The sequence below is a fragment of the Nyctibius grandis genome, chromosome Z, assembly GCF_013368605.1.
Source record: "Nyctibius grandis isolate bNycGra1 chromosome Z, bNycGra1.pri, whole genome shotgun sequence".
NCBI lineage: Eukaryota > Metazoa > Chordata > Aves > Nyctibiiformes > Nyctibiidae > Nyctibius > Nyctibius grandis.
Genome location: NC_090695.1, coordinates 43,009,241 through 43,035,766, shown reverse-complemented (window position 1 = coordinate 43,035,766; position 26,526 = coordinate 43,009,241). Strand labels below are relative to the sequence as shown.

Here is a 26,526-nt window from a genome sequence, read left to right as displayed (position 1 = left end):
GGTAAAATACGAAACAGCAAACGAAGTACTTCTGATTGTGTAATTATGATGTTTACTCTCTAAAATTTCAGCTGAAATACCATTCAGTGTACATCATGTCCACCGTGTTCTCCCAAGCAGATAAATACAGTTAAATGGGAGCTAATAAAAATAAGGCTCACAGTAGTTGTGTTTTGGCTTATAAGGAATTTCCTGTAAGATAATCTATTTTGAGACATATATTGAATCTACATGCATACTTGTCTAGTTGAGAGAAAATAAATTTAGCTGTTACAAGAATGTGCTTTTGATCAGTTTACCTTGGCACCTGTTGACTTTGAGCAGAGAGGCAGAATGAGTTCTGTGTGTTGAAACAAAGATTTTAGATCTTTAAGCAGTCTGATTTCAGCTACATTCTCTGATTCGAATGTTCTTTATGGCAAGTGTGCTAGTGTCATCTCTGGAAATTTATAACAAAGTAAAAAAAATTTGTATTTTAATATCTTTAATATCTTTTCTAACAGCAACAATTTCGTGAACTGGATGATAGGAAGCGAGTTCTTACAGAGAACTGCAAGGAATTGCTGAAAAAAGCTCGACAGGTCTGCAAACTGAGTCCGGATCAACAGCTTCCAAAAGAATTTCAAACTGTATGTACAAAACCAAATCTCCACATATCTCTTAAATTCTGGATGATGTACACCATTCTAACTTCTCCAGCAAAGAGTATTATATATTTTATATTAGAAGGCTACCAGTAAAGGATCATGTGTACTTCTGTTAGTGTTGACTTCTATATTGTCACTTACTCTTTTAAAGCACCATTAAACAGTGCTGTGATATCCTCTGACTGTCACTTTGTTCTGTGCACAGGGGAGAGAAAATTTGATCTGAAATTTCAGTTAAAATCCATAGTTTTGTGTTCATAGAAATAATTAGAGGCCATATTTTTCTACCTTGTTGCTCTAATGGAGCAACACAAAAGAACTGACATCTGGGCCTGCCTACTTACCTGGAGGTCCTCCCAGCCTCTACAAGTGTTTTCATGGCTGAACTAGCATAGCCCCTGGCTTATACCAAGTCTGTGAGCATCTGTACCTGCACAAGGTAGGCAACTAAGGAGGAATTAATTATGTATCTTTGTTATGTAGCAGCACTTCTAGCCTTCTTTCTTTGTCCAGAATAGTTTGTGAGGGAATCTTGCTGTGTTAAATTTTGAATATGTGACGTCCTGATTAAAAGTAATATGATATTTCATGGCTTATTTGATTTCTTTTCAACAAACTTGAGTCCTTCATTAGCATTGCTGCGTAACACATGCATCCTTTCTCATAGGCTTTTCAAGCTCTTCCAACCACGTTGGAGGAAATTGATGCTTTTCTGAATGAAGAGAAAACCAGGGCCTCCTGTTTCACAGGCCTGAATGCTTCGGTATGTTCACTGCTTTCTCTCCGCCCTCCCTTCCTCCCCCTCCGCCCTTATTGTACTTGCTTCCCACTCTGTGCTAGTTCTCTTGGTATAATAAGCTAGACAGCAGGAACAATGTGCTGTAAACGCCAGATTCTGCATCTATTAGAATTTTAAGTAGATTCTTCCAAAAGAACGGTGTGTTCTGTGCTTTTTTTTTAAAAAAAGTTGCAGTAACCTGAAAATAAGCAATGCTTTACAGTTGCTTTGCTTTAAAGGTAGAAATGTGTCTTGTTCAGTGTGCAATGCAATAATCTATACAATTGTGTTTGAACAGAATCAGTACAGTGTGATATTTTTACAGTCAAGGTTGGAATTGGCAAACATTTTGTTGACTGCTTTTTTTTTTGTTGTTCTGTCAGGTTGTTGAAGAATACAATAAGCAGACACAAGAAATACGGGAGTTGACGGAATATCTAGAGGAAAAGAAAAATGAATTGGATAACTATAAGCAAAACATTTCACAGGTAATGGCTGAAATCATAATTTCTGTATCATGTCTTTATTAGAATAGAATGTGTGTACAGGAATAAAGATAACATTCAAAGTTGGCTTGGGTGTAAACTGACATGTTAGCTTCTGTAATTATGATTTTTTTTAATTGAAATGCTATCTCTAAAGGAAAATTCAGTTGTTAAAAATGGTTTTACATGGATACATCTACTTCTAGGTCAAAGAAAGGTGGCTAAACCCCTTGAAAAAGCTGATTGAGCAAATTAATGGGAAGTTCAGTAACTTCTTTAGTTCTATGCAGTGTGCTGGTGAAGTTGATCTTCATGTGGAAAATGAGGTATGATTTATTTTTTATATTGAAGAAAAGCATTCATATATTCGTGCACCATCTTTTGCTTGTGTGCTGCTAGAGAAGAAATAACAAATTGTCATTTGGATTGTAGGAAAGATGTTCTTTTTTTAAAAAAAAAAAAACTTTTACTGATGAACACACTTTTTTTGTGCTAGAGCTGACTTATCAGTCTGATTAAAGGAAAATGAGTCTCTCCAGATGCATAGGACTCAACTCAGTGCAAATTAGAGGGCTCTGTTAGAAGTGTTCTATTTACTTTAGCTGTAACTCAGTTATTAAGTTAGTGATTTAATTCTACATTTTTAGCTAATTTGTGCTATTCTATTGTCATTTAGTGGCTAAATCTACTATTATTAAGCATTGTATTGATTTGGTTCTAACTGTAGTTTCTACTCAAGTCTGCTGGCATTTTGTCTGTTTTGGAAGTAGCAATCATTTGGCCCAGCCTGTTATGCCCTCAGTAACATTTATAGGCAGGGTTTACCACGGATGAAGTTTCAAGCATCAATAGTACCTTGGGGAGAAATATTCAGTGCAGTGGGCTGAAGAGAAATTGGGTATTTTGTTTTAAACTGATCTTTGTAATGATGATTTTAAGACTCCTATGTAATGCACAGACTCCACAATAGTGAAAGTTGACATTTAAACATTTTTTTTCTGTTGTAAATTACTGAAGCAGCTTTTCTTAAAATATTTGAAGTGGTAGTTATTATTGGGGGCAGAATAGTGACTGACAAGGCTCTTTATGTGAACTGCATAAAAATGTTTACATAGAAACTAGTATTATGAAACAGTAGGACATTAAAACATGGACTTTTCAGTTCGTTTGGTAGTTACCTAAAGAGTCAGATCTATATTACACAAATACTATCCTTTTATCTAAAAGTAAGTTGGGAGAGAGTACACAGAAAAACAGTAAAGCTGTTTAAAAGGAAAGGGAGTCTGGACTGTCTTTCTGAATATCTTCTTTGGAAGGTCTTGCTTTTCTCTTGCAAAGATGTCACAAATAGTTTTAAGAGGTTAGCTAGTGGTACTGTGCCAATTACTAAAACTTTTTCCTCAAGGTATCTCAACTCTGTAGTACAGAGAGGTGGATAGTCTCTTCTAGAGTTTGGATTCCTTCCTCTTCTCTGCAGGCGACTCTTTTGCCTTAACTTGTAAATATCAAAAGAGATACTTGAGGCAGAATTATCTTTGTTAGATATATTCCTGTGACACTGAAGTTAAAGCCTTTGTTAGCCTGCTGTGCAGGAACCTTAAGATCTGATGATGTCCTTGGTGATAGTACCTACTGTGTGAAACACTTCACTAGGTTCTTCCTTGACATCCTAGCAGAAATCTCAGTGAATGTTCTGACTTTCCTTGGTAGCACTTGGTAACCAGAATTCAGAGTGCTAGCAGTGATAACCCTCACCATCCTTGATTCCCCGTGGGGAGTTTTGAGCATAATTCTTTAACAGGTCCTGAAATACTTGTCAGTTATATGAACTGGTATTCACAGCAGTCTGGCAACAAAGGCCTGACTTTGATGCCATTGTGGCTGTGCTGGAGGGCAGATCTTTTACTGGAGGTTTTGCCAGCCTGTGCCTTGTAAACTTCTCCGAGCCTAGTTTCAGTCTGTGCCAATGCATCTGAAAGTACAGTGAGCCTAGAGGCCTTAGGTCCTGTTTTTTATTTCTCCTTACATGAAGTCGTTGTGTTCTTGATGTCCCACAGCCCTGTCCCTTTCCAAAGAGTACGGCAAAAGCTCTGCAAGTATTATTACAGAAGAAACAGGAACTAAATTGTGAACTTAAGGATATTTTTTCACTCCACTATGCTAAGTGTTTCTGGTCATAAGCAAGCCAGACTGTGGGTCTGTTGAGATTGATCCTGACAATCAAGTACCAAATCCTACTAAAATGGAGAAAGTTCATCTAAGCTATGGTGCTGTTTTCTTCACTGATTAGGATAATGTCTTATTAGCTCCCCTTAGAAAAATACTACCTCCAGAAAAGTCAGTGCAGCAACATTCATTTGTTTTGAAAGCACGTCCTGTGATTTTCCTTCTTAGGCTCCTGATTATCAGGCATGGCTATCAAACTATGATCTGCAAATCCAAGGAGCTAATTATTCTTCTGATAAGCTGCATTAAATGCCAGAGAAGAAATTTCTTCCGTAGTGGGAGAGAATGAAACGGTAACAAAAATCAGCTTGCAAATAATTTTAGTTCCATTAAGCATTGCTTTGTTTCAGTGTGTCTGTCATGGTCATATAGCACTCCTTCTCAAGGCAGGTCTTCAGTTTGTCTTTGGAAGTGGCAACTCATCACCAACTGGGAGAACATCAAGGGGGAGAAAGGTGACCTGTCTTCAAAACTAGAAGAAGTTGGCACTTAGCAAACATGAGTTTATAACTATGTTAGGTCATCTTCATTCTCTCCTAAAGTGTGTATGGATTTGCCTCAGCCTCAAGGATTCATGGTTCCATGTTTCTGTAACACTGGTACACCAGAAACACCAGATGTTTGTAGTACATGAAAGTAAATACCAGTATAAGACCTTACGCTTTCCAGTTCTGAGGATGTTTATCTGCCTGCAGGTGTAGTAAAACACTAGGAACACCAAAAGATGGCTTGTTCTTCTGATTTAGCTGATCTGAGAGTATTTGATAGATCCTTTCCAAGTGCTTAGGTGCTATCTGGTATGTACATTACTCATCCCAAAGCAAGAACCTGAAGGTAGCAAATAAGCTGAAAATTGTTCCTACAGACTTGAAGTTCCTTAAGGTAATTCTAAGACTTTAAGATGGTATGGCTTGCTTACTTCACGGTGGCTTTTAGACGTTGTGCTTCATAAAAGCCAGCCCTACAATGGGACTCTGTTCTGCCAGGTCACCCAAGTTCATATACCTTTTGATGACTGTGGTATGGGGCAATCTGAACCAAACTGGCATGTGCCAGCTTCTATGGGATGGGCTTCTCACTGTCTCTTTGTCACAACTGTCCTTTCTAAATCTAGTAGTACTCTGTGAGTAGCCGTCATGAATCACCTCCACTCCTTTCTTCTACCCTAAGCATTACAGTTGTGTTATCAGAACGTAAGTCAGTGACCTCCAGGTGCAGGATTTACACTTATACAGTGAATATGGATAGGCCTCTTGGAACTTATATTCCTGAAACTTTTGAATCATCCCTGTAGCTCTCATTAACTTGATAGGTGCATATAAAGATTGTGTCTTACGTAGACCAAATGGTAAGCCATCAGTATGGGTTTTCTGTGCTGGGGGTTGCGTTTCCATTCCTGCACTGAGCTTACCTGAACTTCAGAAATATTAGCAAGTACTCCAAAGATTTCTTTTTTTCCTTGAATCATGAATGTATTTCCTTGCATGGGCCTTCTTTTGAAGCACATGTGTTATCCCCACACCTATGCATCATTGACTCAGACTGCTGACAACTGTCAGTTTTCTGTTAAAGAAAAGGCCAGGGTTGGAATCCTTGTTGTGTGGTTTTCCTGACTGAGTATGAAAGGGAAGATGCTGTCATGATGGGTTTTGTAGGGCCTTTGTATCTCAGTCTGCTAGTGGAGGAAAAGTGAAGGATTTAATTAGACTGCTTGCACTTGAAGAGGTTCAGATGGGATCTTAACCTACACCCCCCACCCCGCCTCCCGCCATCACCCCACTGTTCAAGTTGATAGCATCGTATACCCTAATGCATTTTTTCAGGTGAATGGAATTTATAGGGACATTACTTTCTCCATTTTCTAGCCAATAATTTTTTTTCTTGTCAATGTTCTTAATATGCATGAAGTCTTTCTTACCCAGGATTCAGAAATTAACACATCATTGTCATGGAGAGGGAGTGATATTGAAAATTCTCTATCTAACAGGAATAGATCAGAGTTAAGTAAAATATATGAAACAGAATTAATATATTAAGTTGAACCTGAGTAGTTCATAGACCCCTGTAGAACATTTAACATAAATTTCCTTTAATTTGCATGTCATTACCAAATAAGCTGTAGTAAAGAGAAACTGAGTTTAACAGGTACTGGCTTTTATAGGAGGAGTACGACAAGTATGGGATTCGCATTAGAGTCAAATTCCACAGTAGCACGGAACTTCATGAATTGACTCCATATCATCAGAGTGGAGGTGAGAAAAGTGTTTCCACTATGTTGTACCTGATGGCTCTACAGGAACTCAACAGATGTCCTTTCAGGGTTGTAGATGAAATAAATCAGGTGAGGATCAATAGCGCAGTATATAACCTCTTACTGTACAGATGCTTGTGACATAGCGGAGAGAACAGACTTTTTTTTTTTTCTTTTAGGGAATGGATCCAGTGAATGAGAGAAGAGTTTTTGAAATGGTTGTGAAAACTGCTTGTAAAGAAAGCACATCTCAGTACTTCTTTATTACACCAAAGGTGCGTGGCAGAAAGTGAAAATGAAAGTTTAATGTGTAGGAGAGTTGAGTTTTGTGTAATAATATCCCTATAAACACTGTATAACTTATGTCTTTTTTACCTAAGAGCTTAATATTAAAGGGTAACTGTGAGAGAATTGGTCCATTTTAAGGAATTTAGACAACTTATACTAAGGCTCATCTCATCATAAACACATTCTGGAATTGTGGCCTCTGTGGAAGTGTCACAAGTTAACTACCAGTGGATAGGGGTACTGTACGTAACAAGGCTGTCAAATGTAATCCCTCTAGCTCACACAGAGTTGGAATTGTAGCAGAGGCCAACTGCCAGACAAGTCAGATAATGACACTGGAACAAACTAGTGCTGCTGTCGTCGGAAGAAATAGAGGAGTCCCCCATTAATGGCGGAAAACTATTCAAGTAATAGTCTGGGACTTACAATCTCAGAAAAAGTCAGTGCTGTGCTTCATGGAGAATGACTTGAACAGGACTTTTCAGCCAAGAATGACCAGTGCTTAATTGTGCTCTTCTGTTAAAATAACAAAAAAATTATAATTTACTTACTAGGTGATGCAGTGATGTGATGCTGTGGCTTGAAAGGACTAGTAAGTAGGGTGGCTGTTCACCTGCACCTTTAACAGAGGCTAATGTTACGTTTAGCTTGATCCAAGACAGATTGGACCAGTAAAGGTTATTTGTACACCAAGGAGGCAAGCTTTCAGTAATGGGCTGTTTGCTTTTTATTAAGATGTCAGTTCTCCTACATGCTGTACTTCACTGTGTTTTAGAAAATCTGGCTGGTGTGTGCTATTCTTTTCTGTAAATAGCAGTTGAAGGGCCTGAGAAAAACCACCTAGAGCATTTACCTGACTAAAAGTAGAGGGAAGGTGATGCTTGTTGTTCCTTCTGATCTTGCAGTATATGTACCTCCACACTGTTTTGTCGTTTCCTGTTCACATTACTTCTTTCTTGTTCCGTGTGTTGTCTGTTCCCTTTTGTCTTCTTGCGATTTCTCTCTTTGCTGGATCTGTTTTTCTGTGCTCTCTCTTACTTTGAGAAATAAGAGAGCGGTTTGGATGTTGAAAGGCTAGAGATAGCTCTGCTAACTGTAACGCTTCCCACATATAAGGAACTGTAGAAAATTATTGTCTAGGGTTCAGAGTCTGTTTTAGAAGTTGTGTTTAAAGATTGTCAAATTACTAAGAATAGAGATGGGGGGAAATTGAGTGTGCAGAGCTAACCAGAAAGATCAGAGTAAAAATGAGAAAGCAGAAGTAAGAAATTTCAGAGGGTTAAAAAAAAACCAGTCCATTTAACATTGTGGTAAGAGGAAGATAAAGGAATGTGTTTCACCGCTATTCAGCAGCAATAGATGGTGTTATGAAGAGGTGGCTGAAGGTATTTCTTGCCTCCTCCTTCTTGCCTCCTCCTTCTTGCCTCCTCCTTCTTGCCTCCTCCTTCTTGCCTCCTCCTTCTTGCCTCCTTCTCTCTCTAAATCCACTGCGAGTAGGTGATCACCACAGTTAACATGGTGAAGTTGTAATGGCCTACCACGAAGAACATCATTGGGATAGCACTTCATGTAAAGGTTTTAGCCGATGATGATGCTGAAATTATGCCCCAAAAGGCTCTGTGAAACTGCTGAGAGACAAAGTTTAGTCTTTAAGCAGCGAGGTATTTATTTTAGGCAACGTTGGGGAACCCCCGGCTCGTGCCGGACAAAAGAGTTCCAAAGCAGTCCGTGGAAATCGGACTATTTATACAATTTGCATAAGAGATTACAACACCTTTTCATGCATATTCATATTATTGCAACATCTAATTATAATATTCATAGCAGGCGGAGTTATAGGCGTGGTCTTCAATTTGGGGAGATTTTGAGGGGTCGTTCCGTTCTTCAGCTTCATGAACCCAGTGTCCTTTCATCATCATCTTCATAAACTCTTGAACTTTCCTTAATTTGGATGGTTTCCCTATGTACCTGGCAAGGATTCTTAGTGTCTTGGCAAGAATACTTGATTTCTTGGCTCATCCTTTTTCTTCTCTCCCCTTGTTATATATGTTAGCATTTTTCAGCTTTCTCTGTTCCTACTTCATGTCGTAGCGTCCTAGGCCATGTCATAGCGTCCTGTTCCTCAGTGAATTACTACCTCCGCTGTTAACACCAAACTCTCCCAAGTTTTTGCTTAACGCCCACATCCAAACCTCAACTCTCTGATTCCTGTATTGCTACACTGTATTCGCTTTCCTGGCTTCATTTCCCCCCTTTTCTTAAAACTTAGGAATTCTTTCGTCAAGTTCTAATCCTAGAGGGCGTTGATACACCTGTACCATTGCCCAGATTATTTGGGTTCTCTTGATTATAGACTTTAATTTGTACCACAGGCATATATTCAAGAGAGTTAACAAGAGCATGGTTATGGTTATAATTAATATTGGGTGTATCAGGTAGTGAAAAACTTGTGTCGCTGTTGGGGAATATCCTGTGAAGATATCCCCCAGTGATGCTGACCTACTTGTGCAACTTTTGTTAGGATATTCTTTATACCTTCTGAGTTATGTTCTACTTGCCAAAGCATACGTTGAGCTGTTTGGTTCACCTCCTGAACTAATTTCTCCACTTCAGGATGCACAAGCATTGCCTTGAGAAGCTTAGTATCCATACCTATCTGTAGCTTTGGTATCTCATGATATAAAGTATATCCAGCTTCGATTAACTGCTGGGTAGTTATGGGAGCGGTATAGTCAAAATCACAGCCTATAATTGTAGTGGAATTACATACACAAAGGTTAGTATCATTAGTCATTTCGCGACAATTATCTATAATAACATCCTTGCAAGCGGTTCTAATATAAGCGGATCCATTTCCCATATAAAATACTTGTGACCAGGTTCTATTGTGTGGAAGCATTTCAAAGGTACATGCGCTGTCTTCAGCATCTAAGCATAAATCTTCAGCTTCTATAACGGCATTTTCGCAGATATAACCTAATTGTCCTTTAGGGATACATGCTTCTGTACTAACTGACTGTCACTTGTTCTTAATACTGTTATAATTTGCCCATACGTTATGGTCTACAGGTTTGATAATGACGTTCTGATGTATAGCTCCTAATGTTAGAATAGGAAATATAGCCCTTTCTTCTGCAGCGCTGATAGTAAGGACATAAGTCTCAATGTGTTTGTGCTGTGGATCATAAGTAAAGTTTACTAGTTGCCACCAAGCTTGGTGGTCTTTTTCAAATTGTGTAGTGGAGTTATCTTTTAGTATTATCTCTCTTATTTCTTGAGGTAATATGCCTGACATGCCTTCTCTCAATATTCCTGCTGCCACTGATTGTACCCATTGTTGCGTCTGAACGCACTGGATAGCAAGTGCAATTTCTTTGCTAATATCTCCGGTATAATCAGCAATTTTTATGAAATCTTCAGCGGTGTGGTTGGCTACTAAGGTCATCAATTTAACTACGAGTGATTGTGTTTCTGCTAGTGTAAGCATAGATGAACTTAAAGGCACTTTAAGTTTTCCCAAATTAGAAGTGACGGTACTTAACTTATTTAGTAATACTTCTTGATCTATTGTGTTTAATATGCCAAACCCTGTGCCAACCCATCCACTTATATCTCTTTGTGTTCGTCTGTGGTATGATCTGGTTGCTAACCAAGCGTTCCAGCCTCTGAGGCTTTGCTGTATGAACGGTTGACAATCTTTTTGTAAATGTGTAATGTCTGTCTGAATGTTTATCTGCACTTTTCTTCAGAGAATACGTGGGATCTAACAGCAGCTTTAATTCGTTCGATTGTCTTATCACCTGAGGCCCTATAAAAGTTGAATTATGTATTTCTCTACATTCTAAAGATGGAGTGGTTTCATATGGGTCTTCTTATGTGTATACGTCTGTTGGGAGTTTAATGGCTCGCTCAAAGTCTCTAGTGGTTACAATGTCTTGTTCGCCAATAGGTTCAAGAATCTTGGTTTCTCTGCTGTATGAAAACCACGTTAATCGGTCTAGCTTGAATATTATTTCACACTGTGCCCTGCCTCCTTCAATACTATCCCACTGACACGAGATTTGTCCCTTCCTTTGAATCCAGATAATGGGTTCTTCACCTTTTATCTGGCTGTAAGTAACTAAGTTCTGCCTAGGGACTTTGTGCCCAGATGCAATTGTCAGTGTTAGTCTGTTTGTTTTACCCACTAGGGTATCGAGTTCTCGACACCCTATTTGAATTTGGTCTCCCTTTCGTGCTTCGAAAGAGTTTTTGCTATCCCATTCATCTATCGTATAAGGTTGATTATTATGTAAAACATAAATCTCAAATTCTGGGTGAAGGGTAGAGGTTGGTAGTGCGCGTGCACTAGACCACGGTCCTCCTGGAATAGGGTCTTGGGATAATATAATACTTATCAAAAGTCCGATGGTCAGCGCTGAAAGGGTTTGAGAGGGAGTTGGATTCATGATGTCGGGTCTTCTTGCTTATTTTCTGGAGCTTTCTTGACTCGAGAATAGTGAATCCATGTAGGCCGCTCCTTGATCCGAATCGCGGTGAAGGTGGTCGGCAGCACTTGGAAGGGTCCCTCCCACTTTTCTTGCAGGGGTTTTCCTAAAAGATTCTTAACATACACCCAGTCACCGGGATTAAACGGATGTAGTTTACAGTTAGGTTGTTTGGGCTGATGTTCCATTACTGCCGTGGCATTTTTATCAAAATGTTTTCCTACTGCAATTATATAATCATATATATATTGATTACCTATTTGGTCTATAGCATCGCTATTTACGATTTGCATAGCATAAGGTCTACTATACAGGATTTCAAACGGGCTCAACTTTTCTTGTGATCGAGGTTTGACCCTCAATCTAATTAGAGCAATAGGCAGAGCTTGATACCATTGTAAACTAGTTTCTTGGCATATTTTAGCAATTTGTTGTTTGATAAGATGATTCATCTTTTCTACTTGCCCACTGGCTTGTGGTCTGTAGGGCATATGCAACTGCCATTTAATCTGCAATGCTTTGCTTATTGCTCTCACGACCTTTGCACAAAAATGTGAACCTCTGTCTGAAGAGACACTTTTTGGTACCCCAGACCGTGGTATGATTTCATTTAACAAAACTTTAGTTACCTCCCTCTCTTTATTTGTCCTGCAGGGGAATGCTTCAGGCCACCCAGAAAATGTGTCAGTTAGTACTAACAAATATCGATACCCCCCTTTTCTTGGGAGTTCAGAGAAGTCAATTTGCCATACTTCACCTGGAAATTTGCCTCGATTTATTGCTCCTTGGTGTATTTTGGTTCCGGTATTTGGATTATTCTTCAGGCATCGTTCGCATTGGGATGTGATTTGCTTTACGGTAGTGAATAATTTTGGTCCTGCTATTCTAACTTGCAAATACTGATAAAGTGGATCCAAACTCCAATGAGCCTTTTCATGTTCTTTTTTTACAAATTGCCACATTAATTTCCCTGGTATTATTAGTTGTCCCGTTTCTAATTGACCCCATCCTTTGTCTAACAATTTGCCTTTGTTCCTTTGAATTCACCTATGATCTGATTCCTGATAGTCTGGTTGAAAATTAGCGTCTAGTTTCCCTGGTACTAAAGCTGTTATATTCACTTCTTCGGTCCTTATAGCAGCTAATTTAGCCTCTGCATCCGCTTTCCTATTTCCTATTTGTGGAACAGTGTTACCTTTCAGGTGTCCCTTGCAATGCATTATGGCCACTTGTGCAGGGAGTTGGACTGCTTCTCTAACAATTGTAGAATTTCTTCTGCATGCTTGACAGTTTTTCCTTGAGCAGTTAGCAGTCCTCTTTCTTTCCAAATTTCTCCATGAGCGTGTACGACTGAGAAGGCATACTTAGAATCTGTCCAAATATTAATTCGTATGCCCTCTGCCAATGCCAAAGCTCAGGTGAGAGCGATCAGTTCTGCCTTTTGGGCTGAGGTCCCTGCGGGTAGAGGATTTGATTCAATTATCTCCTCTGTTGTGGTCACCGCATAGCCTGCCATCCTTACTCCTTGCTTCATGAAGCTGCTGCCGTTGGAGAACCAGTTGTCCACATCTTCAAATGATTCTTCTTTGAGGTCCGGGCGGCTGGAGTAGACTGTTTCAATAGTTTCCAGGCAGTCGTGTTCGATGGGTTCTGCTGACACTCTTCCCTCTAGAAATGAGGCTGGATTCACAATGTTAATGACTTGAATGGTTATATCGTCTGACTCAACCAAGATTGCTTGGTACTTTAGGAATCTAGAAGGTGACAACCAATGGCCTCCCTTTTGTTCTAGTACTGCGGATACAGTGTGGGACACTAACACAGTCATTTTCTGGCCCAATGTAAGTTTTCTGGCCTCTTCTATGTTTATGATTACCGCGGCCACTGCTTTTAGACAGCTGGGCCATCCTTTGCTTACTTGATCCAGCTGTTTGGAGAAATAGGCCACGGCTCTTTTGTGCGGTCCCAATTGTTGTGCTAGAACTCCTAAAGCCATCCCTTGTCGTTCATGAGAGAACAGCCAAAATGGTTTAGTTACATCTGGCAGGCCCAAAGCCAGGGCTCTCATGAGTTCTTGTTTCAGTCTCCTAAAAGCTCCCTCTGCTTCGGGAGTCCAGACTAGGATACTCTTAGTTTCTTTTAGTAAATCATACAGTGGTTTGGCGAGTATTCCATATTGATAGATCCATAATCGGCACCAACCTGTCATCCCCAGGAAGGCTCGAAGATCTCTCACTGTTTCTGGTCTAGGCATTTGGCAGATGGCTTCTTTTCTTGCTGTTCCTAAGGATCATTGTCCTCTGGAAATTTCATATCCCAGGTATACGATTTCTTTTTGCACCAGCTGCACTTTCTGTTGAGAGACTCGATATCCGCTTAGACCCAGGAAATTTAACAGAGAAATAGTCCATCTAATACACTCTTCTTCCGTCTCAGTTGCTATTAGTAGATCATCTACGTATTGTAGAAGAGTACCATCTCCCTGTGACCTTTCCCATTGTTCTAATTCCTTGGCTAATTGGTTCCCAAAAATCGTTGGACTATTTTTATAGCCCTGAGGTAACACTGTTCAGGTTAATTGAGTCTTTCTCCCTTTGTTCACAGATTCCCATTCGAAGGCAAAAATCTTTTGGCTTTCTGGGGCTAAGGGAAGGCAGAAGAATGCATCTTTTAGATCTAACACTGTAAACCAAATTAAATTATCTCTTAATTTAGTTAGGAGTGTATAAGGGTTAGCTACCACTGGATGTAGTGTTTTTGTTATTGCATTCACAGCTCTTAAATCTTGAACTAGCCTGTAAGTCCCATTTGGTTTCTTAACTGGCAAGATTGGTGTATTATAGTCTGATTCACACTCTATTAATAACCCTAATTCTAAAAATTTCTGAATTATTGGTTCGATTCCTTTTCTATCTTCTAACCTCAGTGGGTATTGTTTTCTCACTACTGGTCTTGCTCCAGGTATAAGTTCAATAGTGATAGGTGTTGCCTGTTTTGATTTCCCAGGTACGTCCGTAGCCCATACCAATGGGTATACTTCGCCCATGATTCGCTCGATATTATGACTCTCAGATTTTGGTTCTACGCAACTGATCGTCAAGCTTAAAGCCGTGATCAGTTGTTCTTCATTTACCTGGAATTCAAGTTTGTCTTTGTTGAATTCTATTATAGCTCCTAAATTTTCTAATAAATCTCTACCCAGTAGAGGCTTTGGAGACTTTGGTAAATACAGAAATTGATGAATCCCCATTTGTTTTCCAATTTTGTATTTAATGGGTTTTAGGAAATAAGCTTTTTCTGGTTGGCCTGTTGCTCCCACAACTTGTATAAACTCATCACTCTTTGGCACTAGTTCCTGATTTAAAACTGAAAACGTTGCTCCTGTGTCGATCAAAAAGTTTAATTCCTTTTCACCTTCCCCTAGCTCCATTTTAACCAGTGGGTCTGCTAGGGAACGACTCACCGGTCTCCCTCAGTCACTGTTCTGGTGTGCAACGGTAGTATTTGCGACTCTTTCTTCTAGTTGAGGACAGTTCTGTCTCCAATGGCCTATCTGTAAACAATTAGAACATTGATCCCGTCCTATTCTAGCTGACTGGGGATGAAATCCCCCTCTCCCTCTCATAAAATAGCCCCGACCTCTACCCCTGGCATTTGCTTCTGGGAAATTTGTGTTTTGGGTTGCCACTGCTACTGCTATGACCCGAGCAAGTCTTTTATCTTCCTTCTTCTTTTCTTCCTTTTCTCTGTTATTGTATACCTTCCAGGCCTCATTCATTAGTGTCTCTAAATCTCTGTTTGCTGGGTGCTCGAGTTTCTGTAGTTTCTTTCTAATGTCAGGATTACATTGTCCCATCACTAACCCTAGTAATTGTTGCCTCCCTTCTTCTGATGCCAGGTCTAGGGGTGTGTATTGTCTCATGGCCGCCCTGAGTCTGTCTAAAAATTCCGAAGGGGTCTCGTCCTTTCCCTGTCTAACATCATATAAGGCTGCCCAATTGATGGCCTTTGGTATTGCATTTCACAGGCCTAATGCTATTAGCTTTCTGTATTGCACTAGTCGCTCATATTGGACTGGATTGTTCGGATCCCAATCTGGATTCTTGCTTGGGAATATTACATCTAGCGCTTCAGGTAATATAGCAGCATGTTCTCTTCCTGTTCTTAATACAAGTTCCCTTTCTGTTTCCGTTAATTCCGATAACATTATATCTATATCCTCCCAATTGATGTCTTGGTTCTTTGCTAATAATTCAAATCTCCTAGCCACCCCCTCTGGATTTTTCCTAAAATTCTTCGCTTCCTCTCTCCAGTTGTTCAAATCACTCGATGTAAATGGCACTTTTATTCGTCCCTGTTCTCCTGCAATGGGCATTATCCGTCAGAGGGGAGCTATTGTATAATTTTCTTCGACCCTATCTTTTGTTCCCTCTTCCTCCTGGGCTCTAACCTTTCGTGCTACAGACCTGGTATAGTGTGAGTGGCTAATTCCTTCTCCGGGGTCTACTCTACTCTTTCTCTTTTCTTTTCTTTTTCCCTGTTTCTGTTCCTCATCCTCACTCTCCATCCCTGCCCAGTCGTCCTCCGCTAGTCCCCTGGTATAGTTTACGAGACGCTGCCGGCGCTCGACCTGTCCGGGGGTCGCGTTCCTCGTCTTCCTCTGTTCTCTGTGTATCCCTTTTATCATCTATTTGAATTACTATGTTTAATCTTTGTGGATTATTTTCCCTTTCTACCTGAACTACTGTGTCACTATCTTCTTCACTGTATCTTAGCTTAGGGGAACTGCCCTCTCCTTTATTACCCCCTGATCTCGGCGGACTACTTTCGTCTCCATAATTTTCAACTCTTGGCAGGCTGTTCTCTTCCCCATAACCCTCTGATCCTAATGGACGAGCTCCTTTCCTATCGATCTCTGATCTAGGTGGACTACTTTCTTCTCTATGGCTCCCTGATCCCTGTGGACTACTCAGTCCCTGCGGGCTACTTTCCTCCCAACTGCTTCCTGATTTCTGAGGGCTATACCCAGCCTTGAATCTCCCTAATTCCAGTGAGATAGCTCCTAATAGGCTGGTGTCTCTTTCACCCTCTCTTAGCTTTGGCGGTGGCACCCCGTATCCTGGTGCATATGGTTGATACTCCCACAAACTTACTTCACTTTCTTTTCCACTGTCCCTTCTTTTTAGCTTAAGACACTGTTGTCCAATACTACAGGCATCACAACAGCGCTCCTTTGGTTTTAGGTTTTTCTTATCCTTTTCCAAAGCCAGAACCAGAGGATCTTGAGGTGCAACATTTACCCCACATTCTCTCTGCCACTCAGGTTTGTTTCTTAGGGTAAAGAACATATCACAATACATTACCTCATCCCATTTGGCTAATCGACGGAGGAACAACATGAGTTGTAAAATAGTGTTGTAGTTTGTTGTTCCTTCAGGTGGCCATTTTTCACCATCATCTAGTTTATACAAGGGCCACCACTGCGTACAGTATTTTAAGAGTGTCTTTTTGCTTATGTTTGCCCCCAGGGTTCCTCCTAGATCTTTCCAATGCTTTAATATACATCCTAAGGGGGTTTTCATATTTATGTCCTTACTCTGTTGGCTTCCCATTATCAATCAAAGTTGAGTTGCGGGTTTTGTTTTGTTTTGTTTTTTTTTTTGTTTTGTTTGGGTTTTTTTGTTTGTTTTGTTGTTTTTTTTTTTTTAATATATTTATATATAAACCCACTTATGTGGTACTCTATTATACAATTCTTGTCTCTGAATTCGTGCTTCTAAGTCTGATCGGGTTAGACCTCCGTCAATATGCTCTAACTGAGTAACTTCCGGTATGCCAGTGAACTGTACTTTAAACCAAAACACTTTTCTTATTCTATTCCATAGCTTTATACATATACGCTTCGTCCTTTTCTGGCCGTTCTCCTCGCGGAGTTACGGAAACGCAGATTGGGACTCCACACTCGCTTCGCAACGATGTTGCGTCTCAATCACACCCATACATGCTTGTACACTTTACATAGAAACCGTAAGGTAGGAAAGTTTTTATCTGAGCAATCTGTGTTACCAAGTAAGGTTGCGAGATGTTGTCGCAGACCGGGAAATACAGGTTTGTTGTCAACTGTCGGATGTCGCTGCGAACTATAAAATACACTTTTTATAGGAAATGCAGTTAAGATGTTATGAATACCTGTCTGTGAGTGTGATAGCTGGTAAGATATTATTCACTCCTATATTGCAATCTCTCCTCATATAAAATTTTAAACATATTACAAGACGACACACAGCAAACAAGGAAGCGAAAGCGAGCTGAATTACACAGGAATCACATAAAACACAAACAATACGGGATTAGATTTTCCCATTTAAAATTTATAAAACACAAAGACAGGGACTGGGGCCCGAACACTTACACACACACACACACACACACACAGAGATAGATAACAATTAACAATTACTATAAAAACAGTATTTCAGGTTCCCACATTTATCAATCACTTTGTCCTTCTCCGGCTGTTTCCCTTACGGAATAACAGAACCACGGATCCAGACTCTGCACTCGCTTCGTACGCATTTGTACGTCTCACTCACACAATCACACAAATTCAGATACAAAGTCAAGTTACAATAAACAAATTTTCCTCTGAACATTCACTCGCCCCCCCGTCAAAACCTCGGGGAGACCAACAAAGGTACAGAGATTACAAAGTTAACAACAGCAGCTGCTACTCCCCATATAAAATTTTAAACATATAGAGACTGGATTCTACAATCGTTATCTCTACCGCATTCCAAAGATTCCTCAGTAAAAAAAAACCAAGGCTTTCCTGGGTCCTAAAGACCCTTTATCTTAAATCAAATACGGAAAAGCAAATACAAATAATGACAACACAGAGCAAAGCGCCTTTTACACTGCAGTGGTGGGACTCTAACCCACGGTTCGCAGGACTCCAACCTGCTTAGATGGGGGACTCTAACCCCCTTAGGGGACTAATGCAGAGGGCGTCCCCTCCTGCTTCCCCGGGCAACCGCGTCTGGTCCCCACTTTTTCTTTACCTCATGAGTTTAAACATTAAAAAAAAAAAATATAAATACCTCTGAATGTAGCAGAAGGTCCTTGTCCACCAGCGTGTGAAGCCAAGGGGTTGGGGAGACTTTGTCGACAGAAGATCAGTCGGGGGGGGCCCCACAAGTGTCCCCAGGCCCCCCGGATTACAGCACAGTGGAGCGGGAGCCTCCTGCCTGGCTCGCCAGAAATGATGCCGAAATTATGCCCCAAAAGGCTCTATGGAAACTGCTGAGAGACAAAGTTTAGTCTTTAAGCAGCGAGGTATTTATTTTAGGCAATGTTGGGGAACCCCCGGCTTCGTGCCGGACAAAAGAGTTCCGAAAGCAGTCCGTGGAAATCAGGACTATTTATACAATTTGCATAAGAGATTACAACATCTTTTCATGCATATTCATATTATTGCAACATCTAATTATAATATTCACAGCAGGCGGAGTTATAGGCGTGGTCTTCAATTTGGGGAGATTTTGAGGGGTCGTTCCGTTCTTCAGCTTCATGAACCCAGTGTCCTTTCATCATCATCTTCATAAACTCTTGAACTTTCCTTAATTTGGATGGTTTCCCTATGTACTTGGCAAGGATTCTTAGTGTCTTGGCAAGAATACTTGATTTCTTGGCTCATCCTTTTTCTTCTCTCCCCTTGTTATATATGTTAGCATTTTTCAGCTTTCTCTGTTCCTACTTCATGTCGTAGCGTCCTAGGCCATGTCATAGCGTCCTGTTCCTCAGTGAATTACTACTTCCGCTGTTAACACCAAACTCTCCCAAGTTTTTGCTTAACGCCCACATCCAAACCTCAACTCTCTGATTCCTGTATTGCTACACTGTATTCGCTTTCCTGGCTTCAATGAGATAGTTTTGACTGGGCCGCATCAGAGGATAATTAAAAGGCTGTACAGAGCAGGCTCAGGAGAAGGCCAGACTCTGCTGTTCCAGTGGCTTACATGCAGTTCCTAAGCCTACATTATATGTCATCACTTACTAGAAAGCAAGGATGTAATCACATAGTAGAAAGTATGGCAAATTGTCATACTAAGCCAAGTTCCATGTATGTATCCAGTGGATACAGAAAAAACTGTTACTGTGTTTTTTTCAGTATGTTGACACTTTTCCCAGCTATATTTTTAAGCAAGCTAAAGAGGGGAAGGGGTATAGATTAATATGCAGTAGAGTTGATTAGGAAAATTGTATTCTGAATAGTTGTGATTCATTGTCAGAATGAGCAGATGAACTGAATGTGTTCCTGAGGAGTGAGTCTTGGTTTGAAAATTAGTATTTTTAATATCAATCTATGCTGAAACAGCTTACATTTATTAAACATGCAAATAATGACCATGTTGGGAGTGAATGCTTCTTTGCTGTAAAGCAAGATTCGAATTGAAAACAATCTTAGATTAGGTAGCTTTGTTTGAAAAAAGGATGCATTTCAGCACAGGCAAGCACAGGACTTGATATTTAAGTGGGAAAAATCAACAACAGTATTTGGTCTAAGGCATAAATGCCTAAATGACTGGGGAGAGAGAAGTTACTGTGGATGACAAGTTGAGCATCAGTTGCAAGTAAATTACTAGAAGTCATCCTGAGCACTGCAGGTAACCCTACAGCTTGTATGACATCTGTCAGTCTGTTGGGCTTGTGCCTGACAAGATTTGGACTATGGTGCGTCCAGCTTTGGCTATTACGTTTCAGAAAAGTAGTGCAGTGGCTGGAGTTACTCCAGAAGACAGCAGTGCAACTTTTAAGAAGTTTTGAAAGTTTTGAGTTTCCGCTAATGGAAACTGCTTAGCTCAGAGGAGCACGAGGCTGAAGAGAGACATAATAATTGTGCCCAAGTAACTCTACCTCCTGTCCTGCCCTGGCGAAAAAGGAAAAAGAGCCAATATCACTGCCCATTGTGGATATGGCAAAAAAGTAATGACCTTATTTGCAGCAAGAAGGTACATGTTAGATACAAAGATTTTCTTTTAGTAAGAATAATGAAGCGTGGAAATTGCCTAAAGAATGAGTGGAGTCTCTTTGGGGGGTTTCTAGGAACAAATACACATCATCTGTCAGAAAGTCTATAATCCTGCAATGTTGATCTTTTGAGATCATAGACCTCCGTCACCTTTTTTAGATAATGGAGAACATCTCCTCTAGCTCTTTTGACTTGTTTTTTTTTGTTTTTTTTACCAGCTCCTGCAGAATCTCACTTACAATGACAAGATGACGGTGTTGTTTGTATACAATGGACCTTTTATGTTGGAGGCAAACAAATGGAACTTAAAGGCTTTCTGTAGGCGGCGGCGGCGACTTGGAAGGATGGATGAGCAGTGATACATATATATACATATATAAAATAGATAATTTTTTTGTAGAACTTTTTGGAACATCTGGCTTTCAAGACTTCAGAAATTGTGAAAGACGAGAACCTGCAAAGAATTGGTGATGAACTTTGATTCTTAAAACTTGTGTAGAAGCGTAGCAGATTTGAAGGGCATGATTTTTTTTCGAATCTTTTATAGTGTCCTCTTTCTCCAAAGAACTTACTTTTTCTCAATAGTAGTTTTAAATAAAAAGAAAGTTTCTTGTATTTTGCTATTTTTTCAGTAATGTAGCATCGTAAATACAGTTACTTTTTCTAGGTTATGCTGGACTAATTCTATGTCTTCTTTTTTTGTCCCCCCCCAAAAAAAAATTGTAATTTGATTTGGTAAATAGTGTTCCCCTAACACAGTTAAAGATGTTCTTGAAACTGTTCCTGTTGAAATGGAAACTTTTTGAATGAATGGAGATGATGTTTAGGAAGAGAATGGTTTGTAAGTAGCTGTGCATTGGATTTTGTTTTGTGAAAATGTACCTGAACTTAATATAAAGAATATACTATTGTTAGAGTAATATACTTTATTATTGTTATTTATTATTTTTGAGCTAATGTTCCATTTTGTATTCCTGCAAGGATAAGGTCTTTATTTTTCTAGCAAGTCTCTGTCAGCAAGGAGAGTGACAAAGAGCCAGGTGTTTTTGAAACAATTAGTTAGCTTGCAGAAGTGAAACTATGCAATATATAATTTTTGATTGATTTTTTTGAGTAAAACTTGATGTGGTTTTGGTGATAGATGGAGAAAATAGTCCTGCTGATTTCACATGTAAGTTATAACCAGGAGGCTTTTCACAAGGCTTCAGCTGCATTGGAGTGATTCTGTACATAATGGCTTTTCAACATATAGCCCTGAAATTCATTAGTGAGGTTTTGGTCAGTGTTATCAACAGAATGCTGAATACCTAATATAAAGTCCCAGTTATTTAGTTAACTATAAAAAAAATAAACTTAATACTGAATTGTGAAGAGTATGATTTGTAAAGAAATGGAAACTATAATTGGTATGTAAAACGTATGTAAAAATGATTGAGTCCCAGGACACCATCTGAAAATACGCAGTATCCTTGTTTCCATGGGGGAGTAGCCTTCAGTAGAATTTTATACAAAAATCAAGTGGTGTCCACTTGATTTTGAGTGGGATTTTTTCTTGACAGCATTCTGTCAATGGAATTGATATGTCAGGCTTTTTGCATTAGAATGTTAGAAATGAAATAACCCACTGCAAAATATATGCTAAAATCTGAAAGGTTTTGGGTATTAGAAGTTAAGTATGGTAATTCTTGTTTTGAATAGATGAGCCTTTAAGGGAATAGAGAAGTTACATTCTTGTATCACAGGCCACTGTTGATCAGTGGAGTTCTGTCTGATGGTGAAATGAGTTCCTGGAATAAGTTCCATGAGGATTAGTGTCCATACACAAATATTTGACAAAAGAACCAAAAGAGTGTGGAAACCTGGGCTCTAGTCCAGGGATTGAGTGGGCCAGCAGAGTATCCTTGACTTAATTGAGGCTGCGGGCCTATCTGTCCACTGTACAGCAAGACCTAGGTTTTAAATGTGTTCTTTGATCTTCAAAGTACTTGGCTTCTCGTAACCCTGAATTTTTAAGGTCAGTTTTATTTTTTTAATTGAATAGAAGAACGTACATTCTGTTTAGTCTCTGAGGATTACTATACGAAAAGTGCGGTTTGTTTTCAGTGTCTAAATAAGTGAAACTACTTACATGAACATGTGTTAGGACTCAATTCTTCTATGGCCAGACAGCACTGACTATCTGTTCTTAATACTGTAATCTCAGAACTTTGTGGGATTTCTTCCTAGAGTTCAGTTCCTTTCTCATGTTTCAGGCTGAGGTATGAAATGTAAGTCTTGCCTTTTTTCAAGAGGATGGCACTTCAGATCCTGTCTCAAAAATTTTGTCTTCTGGATACGTGCCTGCCACACTGCAGAAGTGAAGAGGATGACAGGCTTGGGGGTGTTTGCTTTTTCCTTGGAGGTCTGTCAGCTATTGACTGGAGGTCCTGATGACACACTCCTTTGTATTAACTTACCCCAGACAGTGTAATGAGCCGCAAAACTACCACTGTCATGTTACTGACCAATAGAGCTTCGCTATCCAGCAGCTCTGCTAGCTAAAGCCTTTTAAAAAGAATGGTAAAAGAAAAAAAAAATTGGTAAAATTTTTAAAAAAGGTGAAATGTATATATTTTGTATATAAAAGCAGCCACTGCTATTTGCAAGTGGGCTATACAACATGACTGTGTGCCTCCCATACTCATATTCCTGTTAGTAACCTGCTAGTTTGCATGACAGGTACCTCCTGTCTACATACAGAGACCTTCTGCCTTAAAAGTAAGTCTTTTGAACTGGATAGTGTATTCGACCATGAAAATCCACATTGAGTTGCTTATTGTAGCTACAGGGTTACTTAGCATTCCTTACCCGTGTAATAGGGCCCTTCTGTGCTGCCAGCTTTCTTGCTGTTCCTCATGCTTTGCTACTGCTATTCAGCTCCTCAGGGCCTCTTGCTAAAAAAACCCATGGACTTAGTATCAGTGTAACTTTGGGCGGGGGGGCGGGAGATGAGTGGGAGTTTAGGTTAAATATACATGTAGTATCCACCTTTTCCTGCTGACTAGACAGGACCTCTCAAAAATGTAGAAGTGGAAAGACTCCAAATAGTCCTGACAGCTGAAGCATAAATTGAGCTTTCTCCAGAAATAGGTGCTTTCCCCTGTTGTTTAGACCAGCTGAAGACTATGGCAAAGATCTTCCACCACCAGCTGCAGTTCTGACAAACATCTGTGTCTGCTCATGTATTGAGACAAAGAGAGAGAAGCAGCATGGAAATTGTAATTTATTGTGAGAAAGAAAAGGATCTTGAGAAATCAAGTACCGAAAAGCACTTATAAATCACCTTTTACAGTATTTTATGACTGTAAATGGCACTCGTGCATGTACTTTATTGTTAACGAGGAGAGATTGCTTAGCTGGATGAAGCAGCAAACTAGAATGAGGAGGGACCCTTCCACAACTACAGTGCTTTTAACATGCTCACATAAAGCTTAGGCTTTTATTGGATGAAAAATAAGGGGCCTGTTAAGGCTGTTGCTGACTGGGAACATCTATTCTCCAGGCTTTGGACTCAGTGAGAGATGATGAGACAGACACACTGCTGGTCTGGGCTGCAGGATGCTTATTGAAAAGTATGGTAGGTCCTCCTTGGAGGCCAGGATAGGCACCCGCTCCAGGCCTATCTGGAGTATCCAGGCCTATCTAAATTTTACTTAGAGTTAACACTACTAGAGGCTCTTCTGTATGGTTCATGCCAGGATGCCCCTCTTTTGTTACTAAGCTCTCTGGCTGATGCTTTCTTTCTAGAAGCTTCTAGATCATCTTCAAACCCTGCTTCCTATGGACTGTGGAAACTGACTTGGATTTCTTCCATGAGCCTGCAGTTACCTGCTTGTTCTCTTAGCAAGGCCTCTTAATTTTCTGAACGTCTATTACTAATAGGCCTTAATTTTCACATTCCTTGCCTAATTCCCATGTCATTCCATAGTGTCTTCTTGAAAGCAAAGTGTTAGAGCAAACAGACACATACGATGTGAAATTTGTCATTCTATTGTACAAACACTTGCATAACGTTAGCGGGTTGTCTGATACTGTCTGTGCTGTCCATGCTTAGTTTGGATAGTGGGGCTTACCTGGTGGAGGGGAGGAAATGTGAGCAGGACATCTGTAAGTCAAGGTGCCCAGTGTTTCCTGAGCTGAGCAGGTGTCCTGTGGCTGTCCCTGGGGGTTGGCTAAGGGATGGTCCCGCACAGTGCATAATTCTGTCTCTTGTCCCTGCACCCCACAACCTTCAATGCCACTTGCGCTGGGAAAGGAGCACCACACTGAGGTGAAGGGCTATGTTGGCTCAGCAATGCCTAGTAACTCTGTATCAAAATGTATTGTAATTTTATGGAAGTTGTTATGATGTTGCATGCATCATTTCCCTGTCCTTTCTCCTGTCTTTATTTGGCCTGCTTCTTGAAAGGTGCACTGTAGTTTCTTCTGATTTGATTGGCACAATATCTGATGGGAGGTGTCTGGCAGAAGAGCTACATCACGGCAAGCGGGGGGAACCTTGGCACTCTAGCTGCACAGTAAATAACTCTGAGCCAGAATTACTTTCTTCAGTTCTGACTCACTGAAACAAAATGTCCAAAATAAATTTTCCTAGAACTTTTTGTTACAGAAGCATTTTTTTTCCCCAGTACCTTGCTAATTAAGAATAAAACTGGGATTCAGGTGGGGGAGGGAATTAAATCCACCTCTGCTCCAAGAAAAATCCTCCCCTGTCCCAGCCTGAACATTTGAAAATCACAGTAATATTTCTCTGCTGTTGCACTCATAGGCTTGCCAAGAGCCACGCTTCTCCTGTGACGCTCATTCATCTAGCTGTCCTTCGCATATTAGGACAGCCTGGATAAGAGGCAGAGTGTGATTTAGTAGTTACTATACTTCATTTTACTTCAGTGCTAACTCGGCTATTGACAAGGCTGAACTGTTAAACAGGGAGAGGGGAGATGAGTGCAGGAACCAGATGTGTTTAGCCACTGAAAGCTTTTCAGGCACCACTGTGACAGTGTTGATAGCCAGCAGGGAAAACACGGAAAAATAAAGGCAAGTAGTAACAGCAGAGGCAGAAGGTAGAAGAGTGGATAACCAGCACTATAGCAGCCTACCTGCTGATATCCTCTCCTGTGGCTCAGCTCTTTCCCAGTGGTGCAGTCCCCTGCCAGCAATTGCCATCCCTCTGCTTTCCACCAAATTCCACCAGCTTTTTTCCGCTATTCTGCTCCCCAGTTGCTCTCGACGTAATTCCCCAGTTGACTAGTCTTCCTTCTATTGATCTATTACCCCCACTAAGCCAAGGTTTTTTTGACAGTTGTACTGGTTTTGGCTGGGATAGAGTTAATTTTTTCATAGTAGCTTGCATGGATCTATGTTTTGGCTTTGTGACCAGAACACTGTTGGTAACGTAGGTATGTTTTAGCTATTGCTGGTGCTTGCACAGCATTACAGCCTTCCCTGTTTCTCACAATGCCCCACAAGCACGAGAAGTTTACAAGAGGCTGGGAGAGGACACAGCTGGGACAGATAACCCCAATTAACCAAAGGGATATTCCATGCCATATGACGTGGTGCTCAGCAGTAAAAACTAGGGGAAGAAGGAGGAAGGAGGGACTTTTGGAGTTCTGTCTCCCAAGTAACCGCTATGTGTTGTGGAGTCCTGCTTTTCCAGAGAAATGGCTGAACACCTGGCTGCCCGTGGAAAGTAGTGAATGAATTCCTCATTCTGCCTTACTTGTGCACATGGCTTTTGCTTTATGTATTAAACTGTCTTTGTCTCAACCCAGGAGTTTTCTCACTTTTACCCTTCTGATTCTCTGACCCATCCCACTGCAGGGGAGTGAACAAGTGGCTGTGTGGGGCTGGAGCCTTAGAAAATAACAGAGAACAGAAGATGGCACAGGTAGCATGCAACATGGATGGCTTGAAGTGAAGACATGCTTTAAGGTCATCATGATCATGTAATTTAAAGGGGAAAAGTCTCTGATTCCGCATTCTGCAGTTTGTAACCAAAGCTGCAGACTGAACATTATGCTGCTTAATCTTGACTGCAATCCACTAACACTGGTTTACCTCAATTTGTGTCATGTAATAGATTTTTCATGGAAAACAAAGGGTTTTTTTGGTTGGTTGGGGTTTTCTTTGTTGGGGTATTTGTTTGTTTGTTTTTGTAGTTGGTTTTCCTGAAGAATTACAAACACAGAGTAAATCCAACGCAGATGATCAGCAGAAGGAGTGCAAAATGACTTGCTCTCAGACACCACCAACAGTATCAGCCCCACTCTGTGCTGCTGCAATGATGCTTAAAGG

At 40.3% G+C, this 26,526-nt stretch overlaps 1 protein-coding gene across 1 annotated transcript in view; it reads left to right on the top strand.

Annotated features, from left to right (window-relative positions):
• The window catches only part of SMC5 (structural maintenance of chromosomes 5), a 59,170-nt gene extending 38,060 nt beyond the window's left edge, over positions 1-21,110 (top strand). Inside the window, exons 18-24 of the mRNA XM_068422624.1 lie at positions 504-629; positions 1,315-1,410; positions 1,809-1,913; positions 2,117-2,236; positions 6,298-6,477; positions 6,567-6,662; positions 20,409-21,110. Of these exons, the coding sequence (XP_068278725.1) occupies positions 504-629; positions 1,315-1,410; positions 1,809-1,913; positions 2,117-2,236; positions 6,298-6,477; positions 6,567-6,662; positions 20,409-20,549 (864 nt within the window). The 3' untranslated portion in view covers positions 20,550-21,110. The remainder of the gene's footprint in view (positions 1-503; positions 630-1,314; positions 1,411-1,808; positions 1,914-2,116; positions 2,237-6,297; positions 6,478-6,566; positions 6,663-20,408) is intronic.
• Positions 21,111-26,526: the final 5,416 nt, after the last annotated feature.